This window comes from Triturus cristatus, chromosome 11 (assembly GCF_964204655.1).
Source record: "Triturus cristatus chromosome 11, aTriCri1.1, whole genome shotgun sequence".
Taxonomy (NCBI): domain Eukaryota; kingdom Metazoa; phylum Chordata; class Amphibia; order Caudata; family Salamandridae; genus Triturus; species Triturus cristatus.
In genome coordinates this window covers 185003268-185021524 of record NC_140594.1, presented here as the reverse complement: position 1 = coordinate 185021524, position 18257 = coordinate 185003268, and the positions used below count along the sequence as shown (strand labels likewise).

The 18257-nt window shown below is 50.3% G+C and overlaps 1 protein-coding gene across 1 annotated transcript in view; it reads left to right on the top strand.

The window, feature by feature from the left end:
• Positions 1-18257, top strand: part of NAA25 (N-alpha-acetyltransferase 25, NatB auxiliary subunit) — a 792299-nt gene that overhangs the window by 145683 nt on the left and 628359 nt on the right. The window contains exon 8 of the mRNA XM_085636118.1: positions 9398-9509. Within this exon, the coding sequence (XP_085492244.1) occupies positions 9398-9509 (112 nt within the window). The remainder of the gene's footprint in view (positions 1-9397; positions 9510-18257) is intronic.

Genomic DNA, 18257 nt, shown 5'->3' with positions numbered 1-18257 from the left:
TGGTCCTTCGGAAGAAGGTGCGTCTCCTGAAGGAGACATATATCGGCGTTGGAGTGTTCTAGGTAGTGGAGGAGTGCTCTGCGCTTAATGGGATTGTTCAGGCCACGCACATTGAATGTCAAAATACGGACTAGAATATGGGACATGAGGTGTAGCAGGACGCGGAGGCTCTAGTATTGCACGGGCAACCGCAGAGACCAGGAACAGTGGACATGGAGAAAGATAATCCACCCCTCCAGTGAGTGGGAATACAGAGCGCAAAGGGAGAGAGTGGACGAGGGGACCCCCCCCAAAAGGAGTGAATAAAGGGAAAAGAAAGAGAAAGGCCCCAGAAATTCCCTGGGTTTCGGCCCCAATACAACAACCAGTTGGGGACAGTTCGGTTACAAAAAGTCAGTGGACATTGTCCGCCATCCTGAGATGACTGGTCAGAGAAGAGAGAGGGATCCGTGGCACGGCCCGTAGAAGAGCACCTTTCCTCCCGCTGCCCACCTATACTCCCTAGGGGAGCGCGCCGGGGATCCGAGCCTATGCAGGAATAGCAGACCTATATCTCCCTGGTTGTCATTTAGTGCTGGGCACTTCGCCCGCGAGGACCTCCGAGACTGCCGTGATGGCCGCCTGCTGGCTCCTGACGATTTCAGACCGTTGCGGCCTCCGGGGGCGGCCCCGCCTGCTCTGCCTTTGCCATCCAGAGGGAGAGGCCTCCGGCCCCGACCCCGCGCTATGAACGTCGTCGTCAGTCGGCAGGGCAATGTCCAGCAGCCGACACGTGTCCATCAGGGAGCGGAGTTGATGTAGTTTTCCATTATAGCGGAAGATGAGGCGGAAGGGGTGACCCCATGAGTACGCGATCCCCAGTTGCCGGAGGTGCTCGGTTACGGGGCGGAACTGCGGGCGGCGCTGCAGGGTGATCACAGCTAAGTCCTGGTAGAGCACCGGGGAATGACCGTCAAAAGAGATGGGATGCAATGACCGGGCTTTAGTGAGAATGGCTTCCTTCAGTCTGAAGTCTTGCACATAGACCAATATGTCTGCTGGCGGTGCATTTGGCACCCTTGGCGGTCCAGCCCTATGACCCCTGTCCAGGGCAATGTCGGAGGCATGGGAGTCACCGAGGATGTGCCGGAAGAGACGACTGGTAAAAGCAAACAAGTCCTTGGTATCTTCCGTCGGTTTCACCCCCCGGATCCGCATGTTATGCCTACGGGACCGGTTTTCCAAGTCCTCCAGATGTGATTGGATGTCCATATGTTGGTCCTGCAGCCTGAGGACTTCCTGCTGAAGAGCTGCTGAATCCGTGACGCCAGTGTCGCTTTTCTCTTCCAGAGCAGCAACCCTCTCCCCGATAGCATCCACATCCCTCCTCATCTCCTTGACCTCTGCGGCGAACTCGGCCTTTACTGACTGAATGTCCTCCCGGAGAGTGCGAAACAGCGACTCCAAAAACGCCTTTGTGATTGGTTCATCCTCTGGGGACGGAGGAGGCCTGGGGGTCCCGCTCCCATGCGTTGCCGCTGCCATGTTAGGATTGGACAGTGAACGGCCAAAGATATCCGTCAAAGGCTTCCCCTTTCGTGTCCTGGACGTGGACATGCCCCCGTGCCTTCCGTGTCACAGCAAATGAGGGGGGCGCACAAGGAGGATCCCCCCAGGCACTAGCTGCTAGCAAGCGAGGACCAACCAGGGCGAGGCACTGTGGGTCCCCAAAGTTGCAACCCGGTTACTCTCCTCCGCAACAGTAGGTGTAGTTCCCGCTGCGGTCAAAACCACTACTCCAAGAGGCGGCCCGGGGTCAGCCCAACTGTCAATGGTTCCGGGCCCTGCGTCACTCAACCCGCAACCCCCAGGTCACCTTATCTCATCACTGAGCAGTTCGTTGTCAATAGGTCCCGGGGGTCACCGCAGGCCCACTAGCGAAGTCTAGGCCGGGCACCGCAGATGCAACAGCCCCAGTAACTGGCACAACTCTCCAAGGCCCAGATCTCTACCAGGAAGCAAGGAACAGCCCCAGGGCCGCAGCGGTAGTGCTGAAGGGCGTGTCGCCAGTACTGATGAGTGTGTCTCAGGGCAAAAAGCACAGAGAAGGGGCCAGAGTCACCTTGCTCCCAGAGGCCGCGGTCCAGCAGCCGCTATTGGACACCGCTCCGCCGCCACCAGATCGCAGGGGCGGTCGTTTTCATCCACAGCCGGGCCCACCCGACTCTCTCTCTCTCTCTCCGCAGGCCCAGCGGCCGATCTGACGCTCTCCAGTGGCCCCCGCCTCCGGTAGCGGCTAAGCAGCGCCGCGGTCCGCTCTTATGTCCCTCGGTCTGCCGCCGCGGCAGCCTGGCAACAAGAGGCTGGCCCCGATTATCTGGAACCCCGGACCACCGCAAGGAAAGGCCGCCCGCTGTAGCGCCGGGAGACAGGGCTGCCAGGCCACCCACGAGGCCGCTCCGCTATCTCGGCTCCCGGCTGCAGTCTCGGCGCCACGGGACCCACTCCAACGGCCTCCCGCCAGCAGAGCTCAGTCGCCGTCGCCAGGGAGAATGCCGCCGCCCGAGGAGGCTCGGTGATGCTTTTCCGGCGGGCGGCAGGTAGGAGCTCCGAACTAGGCGTCCTCCACTGCCGCCATCTTGGCCACGCCCCCTAGCTTGTTTTTTTTAAATGACGAACGCTCTATGTAAACAACTCTGAACTACTTCAGTAAAAATGTTTTGTTCGAGGCATATGAGCTGCAGATTGTCACTGTGCATAGATCGCCATCTGGTGTTGGGCTTGGATGCTTGCACCTTGTTGTTGTCTTGGAAGAGTCTTTTGTAGTCACAAGATAGGTGACTCCTCCCTTGGACGATAGTGCGCAGGGGCATCGAATCCATCCTCAAATTGTTTTTTTCGCCATCCGGTTCGGATGTAACTTTTGCGCTCCGGTTCGGTATGTTATTTTCCAAACCTTTTCGACGCGCAAACTATCCACTACTCGACGGTATTGTTTTCGATCGTGTGATCTTCGACGCGCATCTCAACTACTCGATTCCAGTCATAGACGCGGTCCGTTGGGCCCATCGGCATCGTTCGGGCATATGGCTCATGGAAAGGACTCCTTTTAAAAAATGCCCCCAATGTGGAACGAAATTCCCATACAGTGACCATCACAAGGTCTGTAATCTGTGGCTCTCGCCTGAGCACGACGAGAACAATTACCAGGCCTGCGCCTCTTTTCGATCGAAGAAAACCATCCGTGATCGCCGGGCCCGACGACACATCATGGCGCAGCAAGCAGCTCCGGCACCAGTGGACAACTTCGACGAAGATCCCGATGTTCTGCAGGAGGATTCTGAGGACCTGCAAATCGCGTCCGAAGCAGACGACTCAGACGACCACATCACTCCTGGTCAATGAGTGAGTACAACTGCCCCTACCCCAACTCCACCCAAAAAAAGAAGGCCCTGGTCAAGACTTCGCCTGCTGGCCCCAGTTGCAACCGAAAAAAAAAAAGCTTCAGAAGCCCAGCCCCTGGGGCTCGGCTCCGAAGATAAAGGACAAGCCTTCTGGTAGCTCGGGACCGAGCAAACCGTATATCAGGGTCCCGCAGGCGCCTTCGGCACCGAAGACGGGAGGCCAACCTACTCCCAAAAAGAAGTCGGCACCGACCACCTCGACGCCGAAAGAAAAACTATCCGTTCCGAACCCAAAACCTTCGGAACCGAAAAAGATTTTTGGCTCCATAGCCAAGCCAAATGACCCTCAACTCACTCCTAATGCCTCGGAGCAAAAATCTAAACCACGTTCAGACCCGAAAAAGTCTGCGCCAAAAGTGGTTACCAAAGAGGAAGAACTTTTTCGACTGGATCACAAACAGAAAAACTGCATATAGACCCTAAAACAGGACATGTGGCTGCTGTTCCACACAAGAAGAGGAAGCTGGACACCTCAAACACTCCTACAGCGCCTGTAAAGAAAAAAACTGTGCCACTTCACCTATAAGACCCTCTTCTCCTGTTTCTCCTTCTGAGCATGTCCTTCCTCCTGAGCCAGTTCTTCCTCCTAAGCCTGTCTCTCCTCCGCATCCTCCAAAACTTCCACCACATTCACCACCACCACCACCACACGAGGATGAAGATGATGATGATTTAGGGGGTGGGGGAGGCAACAAAGACCCTTTCACTGATCCTAATGACGATACAGACGTATCACAGGACGATTATGATAACCCAATAGGTTCCCCAGACCTCCCTGATCCCCAGTCATATCCAACAAAACTATCTCCCCCAGATGACCATATTGGTTTTGGACAACTCGTAAATAGAGCTGCTGTCTACCATGGTGTCCACATGCATTCAGACCCTGCAGACGAGGACTTTCTTCTAGACACCTTTGAACAGTCCCAGAAGACTGTCCAAACCCTGCTTATGCTAAAAGGGGTCATTAAACATGCCCGACATACTCAAAGACCCAGTGAGGGCTAGAATTCTCAATCCCAGAACTGACAAAGTATAAGCCTGCCCCCGACGATCCCACCTACATCAAGGGGCAACTTACCCTTAGACTCCCTAGTGGTATCTAATGCTAGGAAACGCGCCAACTCTCACACCTCCGGTGACACACCACCTCCGGATAAAGAATCTAAGTTGCTAGATACCTCTGGCGAGAGAGTTGCTGCTCAAGCAGCTAATCACTGGCGCATAGCCAACACCCAAGCATTACTTGCTAGGTATGACAGGGCTCACTATGACCGACTAGAGACCCTATTACAACATTTGCCTGATCAATACAAAACCCAGGCAAATGATTTAATCCAGGAGGGCAAATTAATAACCAATGCATCAATTAAGTGTGCCCTTGATGCAGCTGACCCAGCCTCTAGATCTGTTAACACTAGTGTGCTACTCAGACAACATGCCTGGCTACGCATTTCAGGCTTTAAACAGGAGGTTCAATAGACTATCCTCAACCAGCCGTTCAATCAGGAACAACTTTTTGGACCGGCTGTAGAGACCATTCTAGAAAAGATGAAAAAGGACACTGAGACTGCTAAATCCATGGGAGCATTACAGTCTCCATCCACACGTGCTTCCTTTCGTTGCTCCTTCTATAGGGGAGCATCCAAAAACATTGCAACAGACACCGCCTCCTCTTCGTATTAAAAAAAACCACTCAAACATCCCCAATAGAGGATATTTTAGAGGCGGATACAGGGGAAACAATAACAAAGGGAGAGGCCGAAGTAGCAACAACACTCGTACCTCCCCCACTACAAAACAGTGACTTCCCTCCGCTCCCTTCAGACCATTCCACTCCGGTTGTGGGTGAGACTCACAGTTCCTACCTCTCTGGTATTCCATCACAACAGACAAGTAGGTAAGACAGATTATCCAGTATGGTTACTGCCTGGAACTCGCAGCAACCCCACCCAACATTCCACTCAAACAGCGTCCAGTGTCTACAGAACACCTTGCGCTCTTAAAACTAGGTTCTCTCACTGCTTCAAAAGCACGCAATAAAATCAGTTCCCTTACAGCATCAAGGAACAGGGGGTTTACTCACTCTATTTCCTAATCCCCAAAATGGACAGGACCCTAAGGCCAATACTCTACTTCAGACCCCTCAATCTTTATATACAGTCTGATCATTTTCATATGATCACTCAACAGCTTCTCCCACTGCTACAAGGTGACTTCCTTGCCACACTAGATCTCAAGGACGCCTACTTCCACGTTCCCATACACCCTGCTCACAGGAAGTATCTAAGGTTCATAGTGGACGGACAACACGATCAGTTCAAAGACCCTCCATTCGAGGTGACCACTGCACCCAGAGTGTTCACAAAGTGCCTTGCGGTAGTAGCAGCACACTTGAGAAGACAACAAATCCATGTCTTCCCATATCTCGAAGACTGGCTCATAAAAGCCAAGTCATTCAACCAGTGCATTTATCACACTCATCAAACTATCCAACTGCTTCACGGCTTGGGATTCACACTAAATTACCTCAAGTCAAATCTCCAGCCCTCCCACATACATCCGTATGTAGGGGCCACAGTAGACACCTCCAAAGCTCTGGCATCTCCCAGTCCAGCCAGGATAGCCAGTTTACAAGCCCTAACCAGCAAATTTCAACCGCAGCACTCCCTCCCAGCAAGGGTATTCATGCAACTCATAGGGATGATGGCCTCTTGCATCTTTATCGTACCTCATGCAAGACTTCAGATGCACCCCTTACAGGAATGCCTAGCACGTCAGTGGAACTAGGCTCAAGGACAACTTACAGATCTGGTGTTGGACAGCTGCACACATTGCTCTCTGCAGTGGTGGAACACACGGAACCTGTCCAAAGGGCGGCCGTTCCTCGAGCCGGTTCCGCAGATAGTGCTGACAGCAGACGCATCACTCATCGGTTGGGGAGCCCATCTCCTACACCATACAATTCAAGGCAAATGGACCACTCAACAGAAAGTGCTCCATATCAATCACCTAGAATTACTGGCAATATTTCTAGCTTTAAAATCATTCCAAGTACATCAACAGCACAAGACTGTCTTAATCCGGACGGACAACTTGACAGCCATGTACTACATACAGAACCAAGGAGGCATACATTCTCTGCAGCTGTCCAAGCTTGCACAAAACATTTGGAGATGGACCATTCCACAAAATGTATACATGCTGGCAGAACATCTTCCAGGAATTCACAATCAGATTGCGGATCTGCTAAGTCGACAGACAAAGCAGATACACGAATGGCAACATCATCGCCTAGATTTTTTCCAGATGTGGGGTCAACCAGACATGGATCTGTTCGCCACACACGCAAACGCAAAATGCCCAACCTTTGCTGCCAGGTTCCCACACCCATTGTCCAAAGGCAATGCAATATGGATGAACTGGTCAGGCAGATTTGCGTATGGTTTTCCGCCACTCCCAATGATTCCACCAAGCTCAGACAACAGTCTCTCAAAATGATCCTGGTAGCTCCCACATGGGCACCCCAACTGTGGTTCACAACACTACTGGAACTCTCAGTAGTTCCACACCAAAAACGACGCCTCTCCCCAACATTGCTAACGCAGAACCATGTTGAGATAAGGCACCCCGATTCAGGACAACTGAATCTAGCGATTTGGCTCCTGAAGCCCTAGAGTTAGGTCGTCTTGACCTTCCGCCGGACTGTATGAACATCATTAAAGAAGTCCGACTCCCTACTACTAGAGCTTGCTATGCAGCAAAATGGAAAAGATTTGTCATCTACTGCAAAAATAATAAAATTGATCCACTGGATGCTTCCATCCATGATATCATTTGCTAAACTTATAAAGATGTAATCTAGCATATTCATCGATAAGATTACATCTAGTAGCGCTTGCTGTTTATTTACAAAATAGACATTTGTCATTATTTAGAGTACCTGCAATTAAAGCCTTTATGGAGGGACTTAAAAGAAGAATTCCTCTCAGACTGCCACCCTCTCCAGTGTGGAATTTAAACATTGTTCTTACCAGGCTCATGGGTCCGCCATTTGAACCTCTACATAAATGTGAACTTCAGTTCCTAACATGGAAAGTTGCTTTCCTTGTCACAATTGCCTCTCTCAGAAGGGTAAGCGAGATCCAGGCTTTAACCATACAAGAACCATTCTTACAAATACATTATAACAAAGTGGTTCTCAGAACAAATCCAAACATCCTTCCCAAAGTAATCTCTGCTTTTCATCTTAACCAATCAGTTGAGTTACCGGTGTTTTTCCAAAACTCAGACTCCCTAGCAGAGAGAGCTCTTTTGACACTGGATGTCAAAAGAGCTCTACCTTATTACATTGACGGGACTAAACCCTTTAGAAAGACTAAACAACTGTTTGTAGCCTTCTCACCACCTTATGAAGGTAACCCCATCTCCAAAGCTGGGATCGCTAGGTGGATAGTCAAATGCATTCAAATATGCTACCAAAAGGCTAAACTCACATTAACAATTCCCCCTAGAGCGCACTCAACACACATACTAGGGGCTTCCATGGCATTCTTAAGGAACATTCCCTTAGATGACATCTGTAAAGCAGCAACATGGTCTACACCACACACCTTCACCAAACACTATTGTGTTGACGTGCAGGCTAAGCTACAGGCTTCTGTAGGCCAAGCTGTTCTTAAAACACTTTTTCAAACCACTGCAACAGATACAGGTGACCACTGCTAAGGGAGACACTGCTGTACAGTCTATGCACAGTGTACAATCTGCAGCTCATGTGCCTTGAACGGAAAATGCTACTTACCAGTATGCATCTGTTCTTGGCATGTAGAGCTGCAGAGTTGTACACGCCCACCCGCCTCCCCGGAACCTAGATCTGTTCCAGTATTCTCTTAATTGGATACATACACATGGACACCTCTTTATTTTTTACTAACTCTATCATTTCCCATCATGGCGAAAAACAATCTGAGGATGGAGTCGATGCCCATACGCACTATCGTCCAAGGGAGGAGTCACCTATCTCGTGACTACAAAACACTCTTCCAAGACAACAAGGTGCAAGCATCCGAGCCCAACACCAGATGGCGATCTATGCACAGTGTACAACTCTGCAGCTCTACATGCCAGGAACAGATGCACACTGGTAAGTAGCATTTTCATTCTTAATGATTTAACACTCTCTTTATTACAAAAAGTGTACTTTTTCTCTTATTTAGATTATAATCTGCTTTGAAGAATCAAAACACATCTTACATTTAAGAATACTGTACATACCAATTGAAGGTTCATGGGCTAATGTAGAAAATAAGACTGCTCTGCTTATGTCAGGGTACAGATAAATCTTTATAACACACGGTACATCTCTCTGCACATTTGCTCAAACTTCAGAGAAAGTTTTTACTTTCTCTTTTTAGAAGTTGTAGAATATTTGCAAGGCTGCTTAATTTTAGAGGTAACTCCAGAAAAATTGTTACATTGTATAATATTTCTAGGATGGTTCTGAACCTTTTTGATAGAGAATGGTGTTTAAACTAAATCAGAGTTAGTTATACAGTTGTTATAATGTTGCTTTGATAAATTACTTTTCACTCCTTGTAATGTGAATAAATCATGGCTGTGACTAACAATTTATTTTCTATAAAAGGCCATCCTGTATTGTATTTATCACACTTATTGTAAACGATTTTAATCTACGCACTAAATATACCTCAGTTGCAATGAAGGAAATGTTTAATTTTCTGTGTGGTGTTAGCAGAATGGATGTGCGTAACTGCATATAAATCATAGCTTTGATTGTGAGCTGCTTTATCACATGTTACCTGCTTTTTGGACATTGTGAATTTTTGCAGATTCGTTTTCTTACCTTGTTTCTCTGTACACAGTATGAGTCATTTTTAAGTAAACTTAAATATTTAATGGGCATGTTCTTAAGATATTTGTTTACCTTTCAGAAAAGTTAACAAGTGAGCTGCAGAGTCGAGAAAACAAATGCATGGCTATGTACAAGAAGCTCAGAAAATGGCCAGAATGCAACGCACTTTCGAGAAGACTTTTACTGAAAAAGTAAGTTGATGTACTGAATAAGTCTTGCGGGTTAGTTAATGGAAGCAAGCATAAAAGCACATGTTGTATTTGCAGAGCTGAGGGGTTGAATGGGTCAATCAAGTGGAATGAGTACCTTAATCTGCGGGCTGCCTTTGTCCAGAAATTCGATGATGCGTCCAGCTAAGACTCCTTTTTAGGGTTGAGCCTTCGAGAGCATGTGCTAGCGCTTGCCTCTCACTGGCGATACACTGTTAACAAAAGGTCTTGGAACCCGCCCATTGCTTACCATTGGCTTGAGTGGCTCTCTTCTTTACAGCCTAATAATTCATCAAGGCAGGCCTAACATTTCCGTTTCTCTCTGTTGAGGGACCAAGCACTGATTGCTTTACCCTAATCAGTGCCTGTCCGCTGTTCGAGGTACTATTTTGTTCTGTTTAGTTTTTAATGCCCTGTAAACAGAAGGCGTGTGACTGGCAAAAATATGTCCAGTAAGACCAACAACATTGCAAAGTTTTATTCTCTATGGTTAACTTTCTTTGGAAAGTCTGCTTTTCTCACTTTGCACTAGTTTTCATTTTTTTTGCTTGTGAGCGCTGTTCTCAAAAGATGATTGCAAAGCGACATTGTTTCTTCCTTATGAGTAATTTCTGAAATTGCTTTAACACATAATTGTGCAGTCCACCTCACCCCAATATGCCCCACTCAATCAATTTCACCTCACCCCACTCCGTCCCAGTCCAAACCACCACACTCAAACCCTCCCAACTCCAATTTGCCCCAATCCAAAACAATCTGCTCCAATCCAAAACAATCTGCCCCACTCCAATCCAAAACAATCTGCCCCACTCCAATCCAAAACAATCTGCCCCACTCCAGTCCAAAACAATCTGCCCCACTCCAGTCCAAAACAATCTGCCCCACTCCAATCCCAAACAATATGCCCGCTCTGGTCTGGCCCCGCTCCGAAAGCAGTCTGGCACTGCTCCAAAGCAGCCCAAAGCACCCAGCTCCTGTCCGCTCTGCCCAGCTCCTGTCCGCTCTGCCCAGCTCCTGTCCGCTCTGCCCAGCTCCTGTCCGCTCTGCCCAGCTCCTGTCCGCTCTGCCCAGCTCCTGTCCGCTCTGCCCAGCTCCACCCCACTGCAGTCCACTCCACCCCAGTCCACTCCACCCCAGTCCACTTCACCCTACCCTAGTCCACTCCACCCTCCACCCTACCCTAGTCCACTCCACCCTCCACCCTACCCTAGTCCACTCCACCCTCCACCCTACCCTAGTCCACTCCACCCTCCACCCTACCCTAGTCCACTCCACCCTCCACCCTACCCTAGTCCACTCCACCCTCCACCCTACCCTAGTCCACTCCACCCTCCACCCTACCCTAGTCCACTCCACCCTCCACCCTACCCTAGTCCACTCCACCCTCCACCCTACCCTAGTCCACTCCACCCTCCACCCCACCCTAGTCCACTCCACCCTTCACCCCACCCTAGTCCACTCCACTCTCCACCCCACCCTAGTCCACTCCACCACACTGCAGTCCACCCCACCCCAATCCAACACTCTCTACCCCAATCCAGTACCACAAATCTTCCCCAATCCACCCCACTGCACCCTACGCCTCTCTGTGACACTCTACTCCCCCTTCTCCACTCTACTTTCCCCCCCCAACTCCACACTAGTATGCTCTACCCCCCCCCCCCCCCCCCAACTCCACACTAGTACTCACCCCCCCCCCCCACTCCACACTAGTACACTCCATGCCACTAACATTTAGCCGTGCTGAACAGCAGCCATTCTGGTGTACAACATGGCAAAACCACTTTGCCGAAGCCAATAGCTTTTGTATAGGCGAGACCTACTGGCTCTGCCAATGCTTGTTAACATTTGCTAGCCTTTCCCTCCTAAACCGTTTGAGGGTTTAAATTATTCCCTCTCCTTCAATACCATGTATGGATGATACAAGATAGCTTTTTTTGAATTCATTGAATATTAACGAAAATGAGATTAAAATTAAAAAAAAGTCCTCACCTAAAGTAAGTTACTGGCCTTTCCTCCCCAATATATTTGAGCAGGTTTGACCTGCTGCAATTTATTCAGGATGTGGACTATTGAATTTACCTGGTGATAAAAATGCACTTCATTGCACAAATAGAGGTTTCCCCAGAATTGGAAAACATTAGGCAAGGTATTTGAACCTACTTTGTACCCCGACTCAGCTTAGTTTATTTCCTTAATAATGTGAGGAAATATTTATTTGAGTTTTATATAGCGCTGGCTAGACCCGGAGGTATTGGAGCGCTTTACTTGAGGTTCCACATTGTTACAAAGTTACATCAGTTACAAGTTAACATCTGTTGCAAGAAAACATTTAAAGAGCATAGTAGACAAGATAAATGGAGCGTAGAAGGGTAGGGGAGTAAGGTAAAAGGGTAGGAGGGAGATACGGCGGAGAAACGAAGGAAAGTCTGCCCCAAGTCCGGCTGGGTAGGTGATGGCCAAGGGGAAAGTCCACAGCCCATCTCCTCTATAGCTATCAAGGTAGCTCCACCGAGCATCGGCCATAATGCTAGGTCTCAACGGTCGGTGGCAAGTTCACAGATTCAGTGTCCTGAAGGGTGAGCCGGATGGGGATATGCTCGAGGTCTGGTGGATGTCCAATTTTTGTCCAAGAGTAGTAGCACATCGTGGTAAAGGACCACTGTGGCGGCCATCTTGGGGTCAGGCAAGGGATTCTGCCCCTGGTGTTCCATTAAGCCGGTCCCCATTTGTATCTTTCCCCTATGTGTTCTCAGGGGCCCCTAGGGTATTCACGCTGCTTCTTCAGGTGTTCCTGGGCTGTCTCAGTACTCATACTTGTCTAGAGCCTGGTCAAGTGTTACAGGGCTAACTAAATGTGTAAGCACAAATTTAAAAATACTGATCTTACCAAAATGTATAATCCATAATTCAAAGAGCAAAAACATATGTAAAAATATACGCTGACATCAAGACTATATTACAGCCTCTGCAAATACATGACTGAGGAAGACTAGCTGGGGGGGGAGCGGCGGAGTGGTTAAAGGCTTAGCATGAACCACCTAAACTTGAGAACTACCCAGAGTTGACTGCTTCTTTTTTGCATAAAACAGCAAACGTGTTTCGAGACAGTCTCGTCTTCCAGGCTGTTTGAAAACAGAATAAATAAAAGCATTGGCATAGCCAGTAGGTCTCGCCTTTGGGACCTTATAAGTGTTTAGCCATGCAACAGTTGCATAATTAAATACTTATAAGGTCCCAAAAGCGAGACGTATTGGCTATGCCAAGCGGCCGTGCGGCCGTGAAAGTGATTGTGATCAAACATCAAAGCGGCCATGCGGCTGTGTTAAATGGTAGCGGCAGTTTCAGTCGATATCTTCCAAGTATTTTGCCCGGCGATAATCGCCTCTCATACCACTCGATAATTTACCAATAAAAGAGGCAGGCGCCGGAGACTGGAAGGCAGGAAACAAGGTTTTATTCCGTCGGAGCAGAACACATCAGATCAGACAGCAAGGTATCGTCACGAGGTGCTCTAACTGCATCTCTGAGACCTGGTCTCTTATACACTGGTTTATTGCTTTATTACACATAGTACATTCTTGTGATTCCCTTGATGTGCGGGGAAATATCCCCTGAAGCCCCGGTTCAGATCCGATCCCACACATAGATACAGTAGAAGTTCCCACCCTACCCGCAGTGGGAGATGGCTATCGCGCAGCAGGGAATTCCGCTAATTCCCGGGGGTGTGTGCAACTGGCCGGGTCTCAGGGGGTAGGGGCTTTGATTCTACTGTAATCCCTTTGATGTGGGGTGTTTCCTTTACAGTAGGGGCAATAAACTGCATCCGCAGGGCTAGGTGATGGCCTGGGACCAGTTCGGTCAATGGGGCGCAGAGGAAGGGGGTTATCAAAGGAGAGGCATGACCATGTATGGGTTTGTCGGTCGGAAGTGGTTCCGTAGCAGGGTCGCGCAGAAGGAGAGGGTTTATGGCCTGTATGAGAGAGCGGGGGTGGCCAGCGCGCGGGGGATGCTCGCAGCGCCAAGGGGACCGCGCTGGCGATTGACAATGAGTGGGGTGTCTAAAATGGCGGCCGTGCATTCGTTGTGCGTGACGCTGGGGAGAGGCAAGATGGCGCAGATGATGTTCAGTTTGCACGCTAAATTTCCACAGTCCTCCCTTTTAACATATCTCGCCAGCTTGCCTAGTTTGGATCTATCCCCATAATACCCCGTACCTCCACCTCGTTCAGAGCTTTCATCCGCTCGGTTTCAAAGTCCAAAGTCTTAGGGCAGATGCAGTTCATAAAAAGCGAACATAAAGGTGGCAGACACTGAATCCCCAAGCAACATCCACATAGTATCACAATGGGTATCAGGATAAATGAAAACAGCCTCCATCCCCAACCTTTAATAGTGTCCCAAAACCAACTCCCCAGCGACCATTCTTCTTGTTCTTGATGGACCTCTGCGGACAGTCTGTGGAGGTGTTCAATTGCTTTGTAGACTGAGGGTGAGTTATCCGGTACGTAGGTACAACAGCTGGACCCAATGATGCGGCATGCTCCTCCACGATCTGCTAGAACCACGTCTAGAACAAGGCGGTTCTGGAGAGCCACCAGGCGGACGGCCTGAAGCTCAGCGGTGTTGTTGGCGAGGGCGCCAGCTGTAATGTTCATTGCCGTTTCGACTGCCTGGGTTAAGTGGCGGATGGCACGGCTGTTTGCCATTGGACCCCAGAGAGGAACAAGGCCTTTGACTGCGTCCATGAACTGTGCTCTGGTGGAGTCGGCCTGAACAATGTCTTTGGCCCGTTTCTGTCGGTGATGGTTTGCTGGAGCCACATACGTCGGAGGAAGGACAAAGGCGATGTAGCAGGTGCCTCCCCAACCTTTCGGAAGCCAGGTATAGGCCTTAGTACCGCAGATGAAGTACATATTCGGGGAGGCAACAAAGGAGGGTGGGTCAACTGAGTCCAATGTTCGGGTGATGAGGCAGGAGCTGTGGCCCACCAGCTGTGCCCCCAGGCCTTCGAGGCATACAGACCCAGTGACGTTGATGACGGACAGGGCCACTGTTAGGGTGGCGGCCGTTCGTTTCCGGAGGTAAGAGAAGGTGGGTCTGGCTGGATTGTTGAACACTTGCATTTCAACTCGTTCTTTGGCAGGGATGTCCATGTGAAAGGAAGTGTTCGATCTCAGAGGGCAGAAGAGGGCAGAAGTTCTTCCAGTTTTGTTCAGCCAGAACCCATGGTAGAAGTGTGATATGGTTCTGCCGGAAGTGGCATTGTCCTTGTAGCTTTCTTGCAGGAGGATTAGCCAGGCGAGGCAGGAGCCATGGACAGAAAAAGGTGAAGGGATGAAAGGGATAGAGTGTCCAGTGGCATGTGGTAGCAGTCCACAGATCCAGCAATTAGTGGCGTTGGTAGCAAGATTGTGTTGGTGGAGCAACTGCACAAAGGAGTTATTCCAGAACTCCTTACGCCTTTCTCGGAGTTGGGGTGAAAGCGAGATCAGATGATGTTCTTTCGTGGTGGTAGGTTGAACGGTGGCCAGTAATGTCTTATGAGCGGGTGTGCTCTCCTCCATGATCCAGAAGGCGACCATGAGGAGAAGGCAAAAGAGAAGGGTAATGAAAAGTGCAATAGTCTTTAAGCTGTGCATTCGGTCAGTTTTTGGGTTTCTGTAGTGGATCTTCGGACGTCCGGTTGCTTCCATCATCTTCATGTTGGGCGCTTCCATCACCTTCAAGAGACTCGGTAGCGGGCAGAACCACAGACTTTGTTTGGTTTCTCTCCTGGTGGCCTTTGGGGTGACTAGGCTACCGCTTTGAGATTCTCACTTAGCTTGTGGTCTGCTTAGCCGAAGTTCTCTCCTTTCGTCGTAAGTTATACCCTTCTTTGGATGGCACAGTGGGATCAGGATATCTTACTAACTCGAGTGTCTCTGTATCTGGGCAGCGGCTCAGGGATGGTCGATCTTTGTCCAGGAGTTCTTCTTGGGCGGTGATGCTGTTCAGGGTCGGTGATACCTTCTTGCAGTGGTGTGCATGCAGCCAATTGCGTTTCCCCTCCACTCGAAGAGCTGTTCGGGTGGTGATCAGGACTTGCAGGGGACCCGTCCACCGGGGCTCCAGACTCTTGGTGCGTTGGAAGTTACGCACTAAGACGAAATCGCCGGGTTGGATGTCGTGTCCCGGGCCCCTGGAAACATCGGGAATGGCGTGCAGCACCTGCTGATGGATAACAGACAATGTCTTAGTTAGGTTATACAAATAGTCAGACATGAGGACGTCCGGGACGTCGTGGATGGATGATGGTTTTGGTGCAGTCCAAAGGTTCATGGGCCGCCCGAAGACGACCTCGTAGGGGGTTAAGTGGTGTTTGGTGGGGGTGGAACGCATTGATAGCAATGCTAGCGGGAGAGCGTCTGGCCATCTTAGCCCTGTGGTGGCGACTATTTTTGCTATCTTAAGCTTCAACGTGGCATTGTGTCGCTCAACCAAGCCTGCAGATTGGGGATGGAAGACCGCGTGGAACTTCTGTTTTACCCCCAACCCTTTTAAGATGAGTTGGATAACTTCGGCTACGAAGTGGGGGCCATTGTCGCTCCACAAAATTCGACAAAGGCCGTATCGGGGGAAGAATTCCTTCAGTAGTACTTTTGCAGTAGTCATAGCGGTGTTGTCGTGGGTTGGGTAGGCTTCCACCCACTTGCTGAAGGCACACACAACGACAAGCACATACTTTAAACCTCGGCACCTTTCTAGCTGGACGTAGTCCATTTGTAGGACTTCAAAGGGGTGATTGGGGACCCCAAACCCTCCCCGGGGTACAGCAGTTCCTTTCCCAGGGTTGTGTTGGAGGCATACTAGGCATTGTTGGACCAGTCGTTTGGCTGAGTCTGGTATTCTGTCGTTGTGCCAGACTTTGGAGATGAGTTCGATCATGGGGGCAGACCCTATGTGTGCGGGGGAGTGTGCCATGGTCAGCATGGGGATCAAGTATGAGTCGGGTAGCAACCATTTGTTCGAGTCTTTAGTTCGCCAACAACCGTCATCGTCCTTCAATCCTACCCGGGCCCATTCAGTTAATTCGTGTGGTGTGCTGGCTAATTGGATATCCCTAATCGTTTCCCTAGCATCCTTCCAATTCTCAGTTTGTGACCTGGTCACGTACATGCGGGTCGTGGACCTATTCTCGGCTGTGGTTCGGGCAGTAACGTCAGCTAGTGCATTTCCCTGTCCTACAATGTCTGTCACCTTCTTGTGTGCCTGGCATTTGATCACAGCCAGCCGTGTGGGGAGGAGGACTGCTTCGGTCAGGGCAGAGACTAGATCTCCATGCAGGATGGGTGTGCCATGCGAGGTCAAGAATCCCCTCTCTTTCCATAAGAGCCCAAAGTGGTGAACTACCCCGAAGGCATACTGACTGTCTGTGTAAATGTTTGCGGTTGTCCCTGCTGCCAGGATGCAGGCTCGTGTGAGGGCAATAAGTTCAGCCGCCTGTGCGGATCGCTGGGTGATGCGGGCTGTCTCAACAACGGTTCGGGCCGTGGTGACTGCATAGGCAGCTGAGGTGGTGCCATCGGGGAGCTTGATACACGAGCCATCCACCCACAGTTCTCCGTCAGGGTTCGGGAAGGCAGTATCCCGGAGGTCAACCCTACTCTTGGTCTGTTCGTCGGTGAGGGTCACACAGTCATGTATAGGGGACGCATTAGGGTCAGTGTCAGGGAGAGGTAGTAGAGTGGCTGGATTCAGAGTGGTGCATCGTTTCAATGTGATGTGGGGTGCAAGCAGAGTCAGTTCGTACCCAGTCAGTCGTGCGCTAGTCAGGTGTTGAGTTTTGGTTTGGTTCAGGAGGGTATCAACAGCATGGGGCACCAATACAGTGAGGGGGTTCGAGAGCACGATCCCCTCACTTTGTCGGATAGAGACAGCAGCGGCGGCTACTGCTCGAAGGCAGGCGGGCAAGGCTCTGGCTACGGGGTCGAGAGTGGCAGAGAAGTAGGCACAAGGGCGTTGTTTAGGGCCTATGGACTGGGTTAGGACAGACAATGCGCATCCCTCCCTTTCGTGGGTGTACAGGGAGAAAGGTTTAGTGTAGTCTGGGGTTCCTAGGACTGGGGCTGAGCAGAGGGCGTCTCGTAATTCCTTGAAGGAGGATTGGCATTCGGGTGTCCATGGGAGGGGGAAGGGGGTATCTTTGGCCAGCAGGGAAAGCAGAGGTTTTACGATAAGACTGAAATTTGGCAACCACTGACGACAAAAGGAGGTGAGGCCCACTAGGGACCGCACTTGCTTCTGAGTTTTGGGAACAGGGGTTTCTAGGATGGTTTGAATTCGGTCAGGGGTAAGTTTCCTCCCATCTTTGGATAGTAGGTGGCCTAGATACGTTACTTGGGGCTGGCAGAATTGCAATTTCTTTCTGGAGACCTTGTGACCGTTCTCCGCAAGGAAGCGAAGGAGGTGAATGGTGGCCGTGACGGCAAGAGGGGTGGTGTCGGCCGCCAAAAGAATGTCATCGACGTACTGTATCAATGCCACTCCATCGGGTAGTTGGACTGCATCTAGCTGCCTCTTGAGGGCTTGGCTGTAAATACTGGGACTCTCAGTGTAGCCTTGGGGTGCCCTACAGAATCTGTACGAACGGGCTTTTAAGGTGAAGCCGAACAGGTAGCGGCTGTCTGGGTGGATGGGGATGGAAAAGAATGCGTTCTTGAGGTCAATAACAGTAAAGATGGTGGCGGT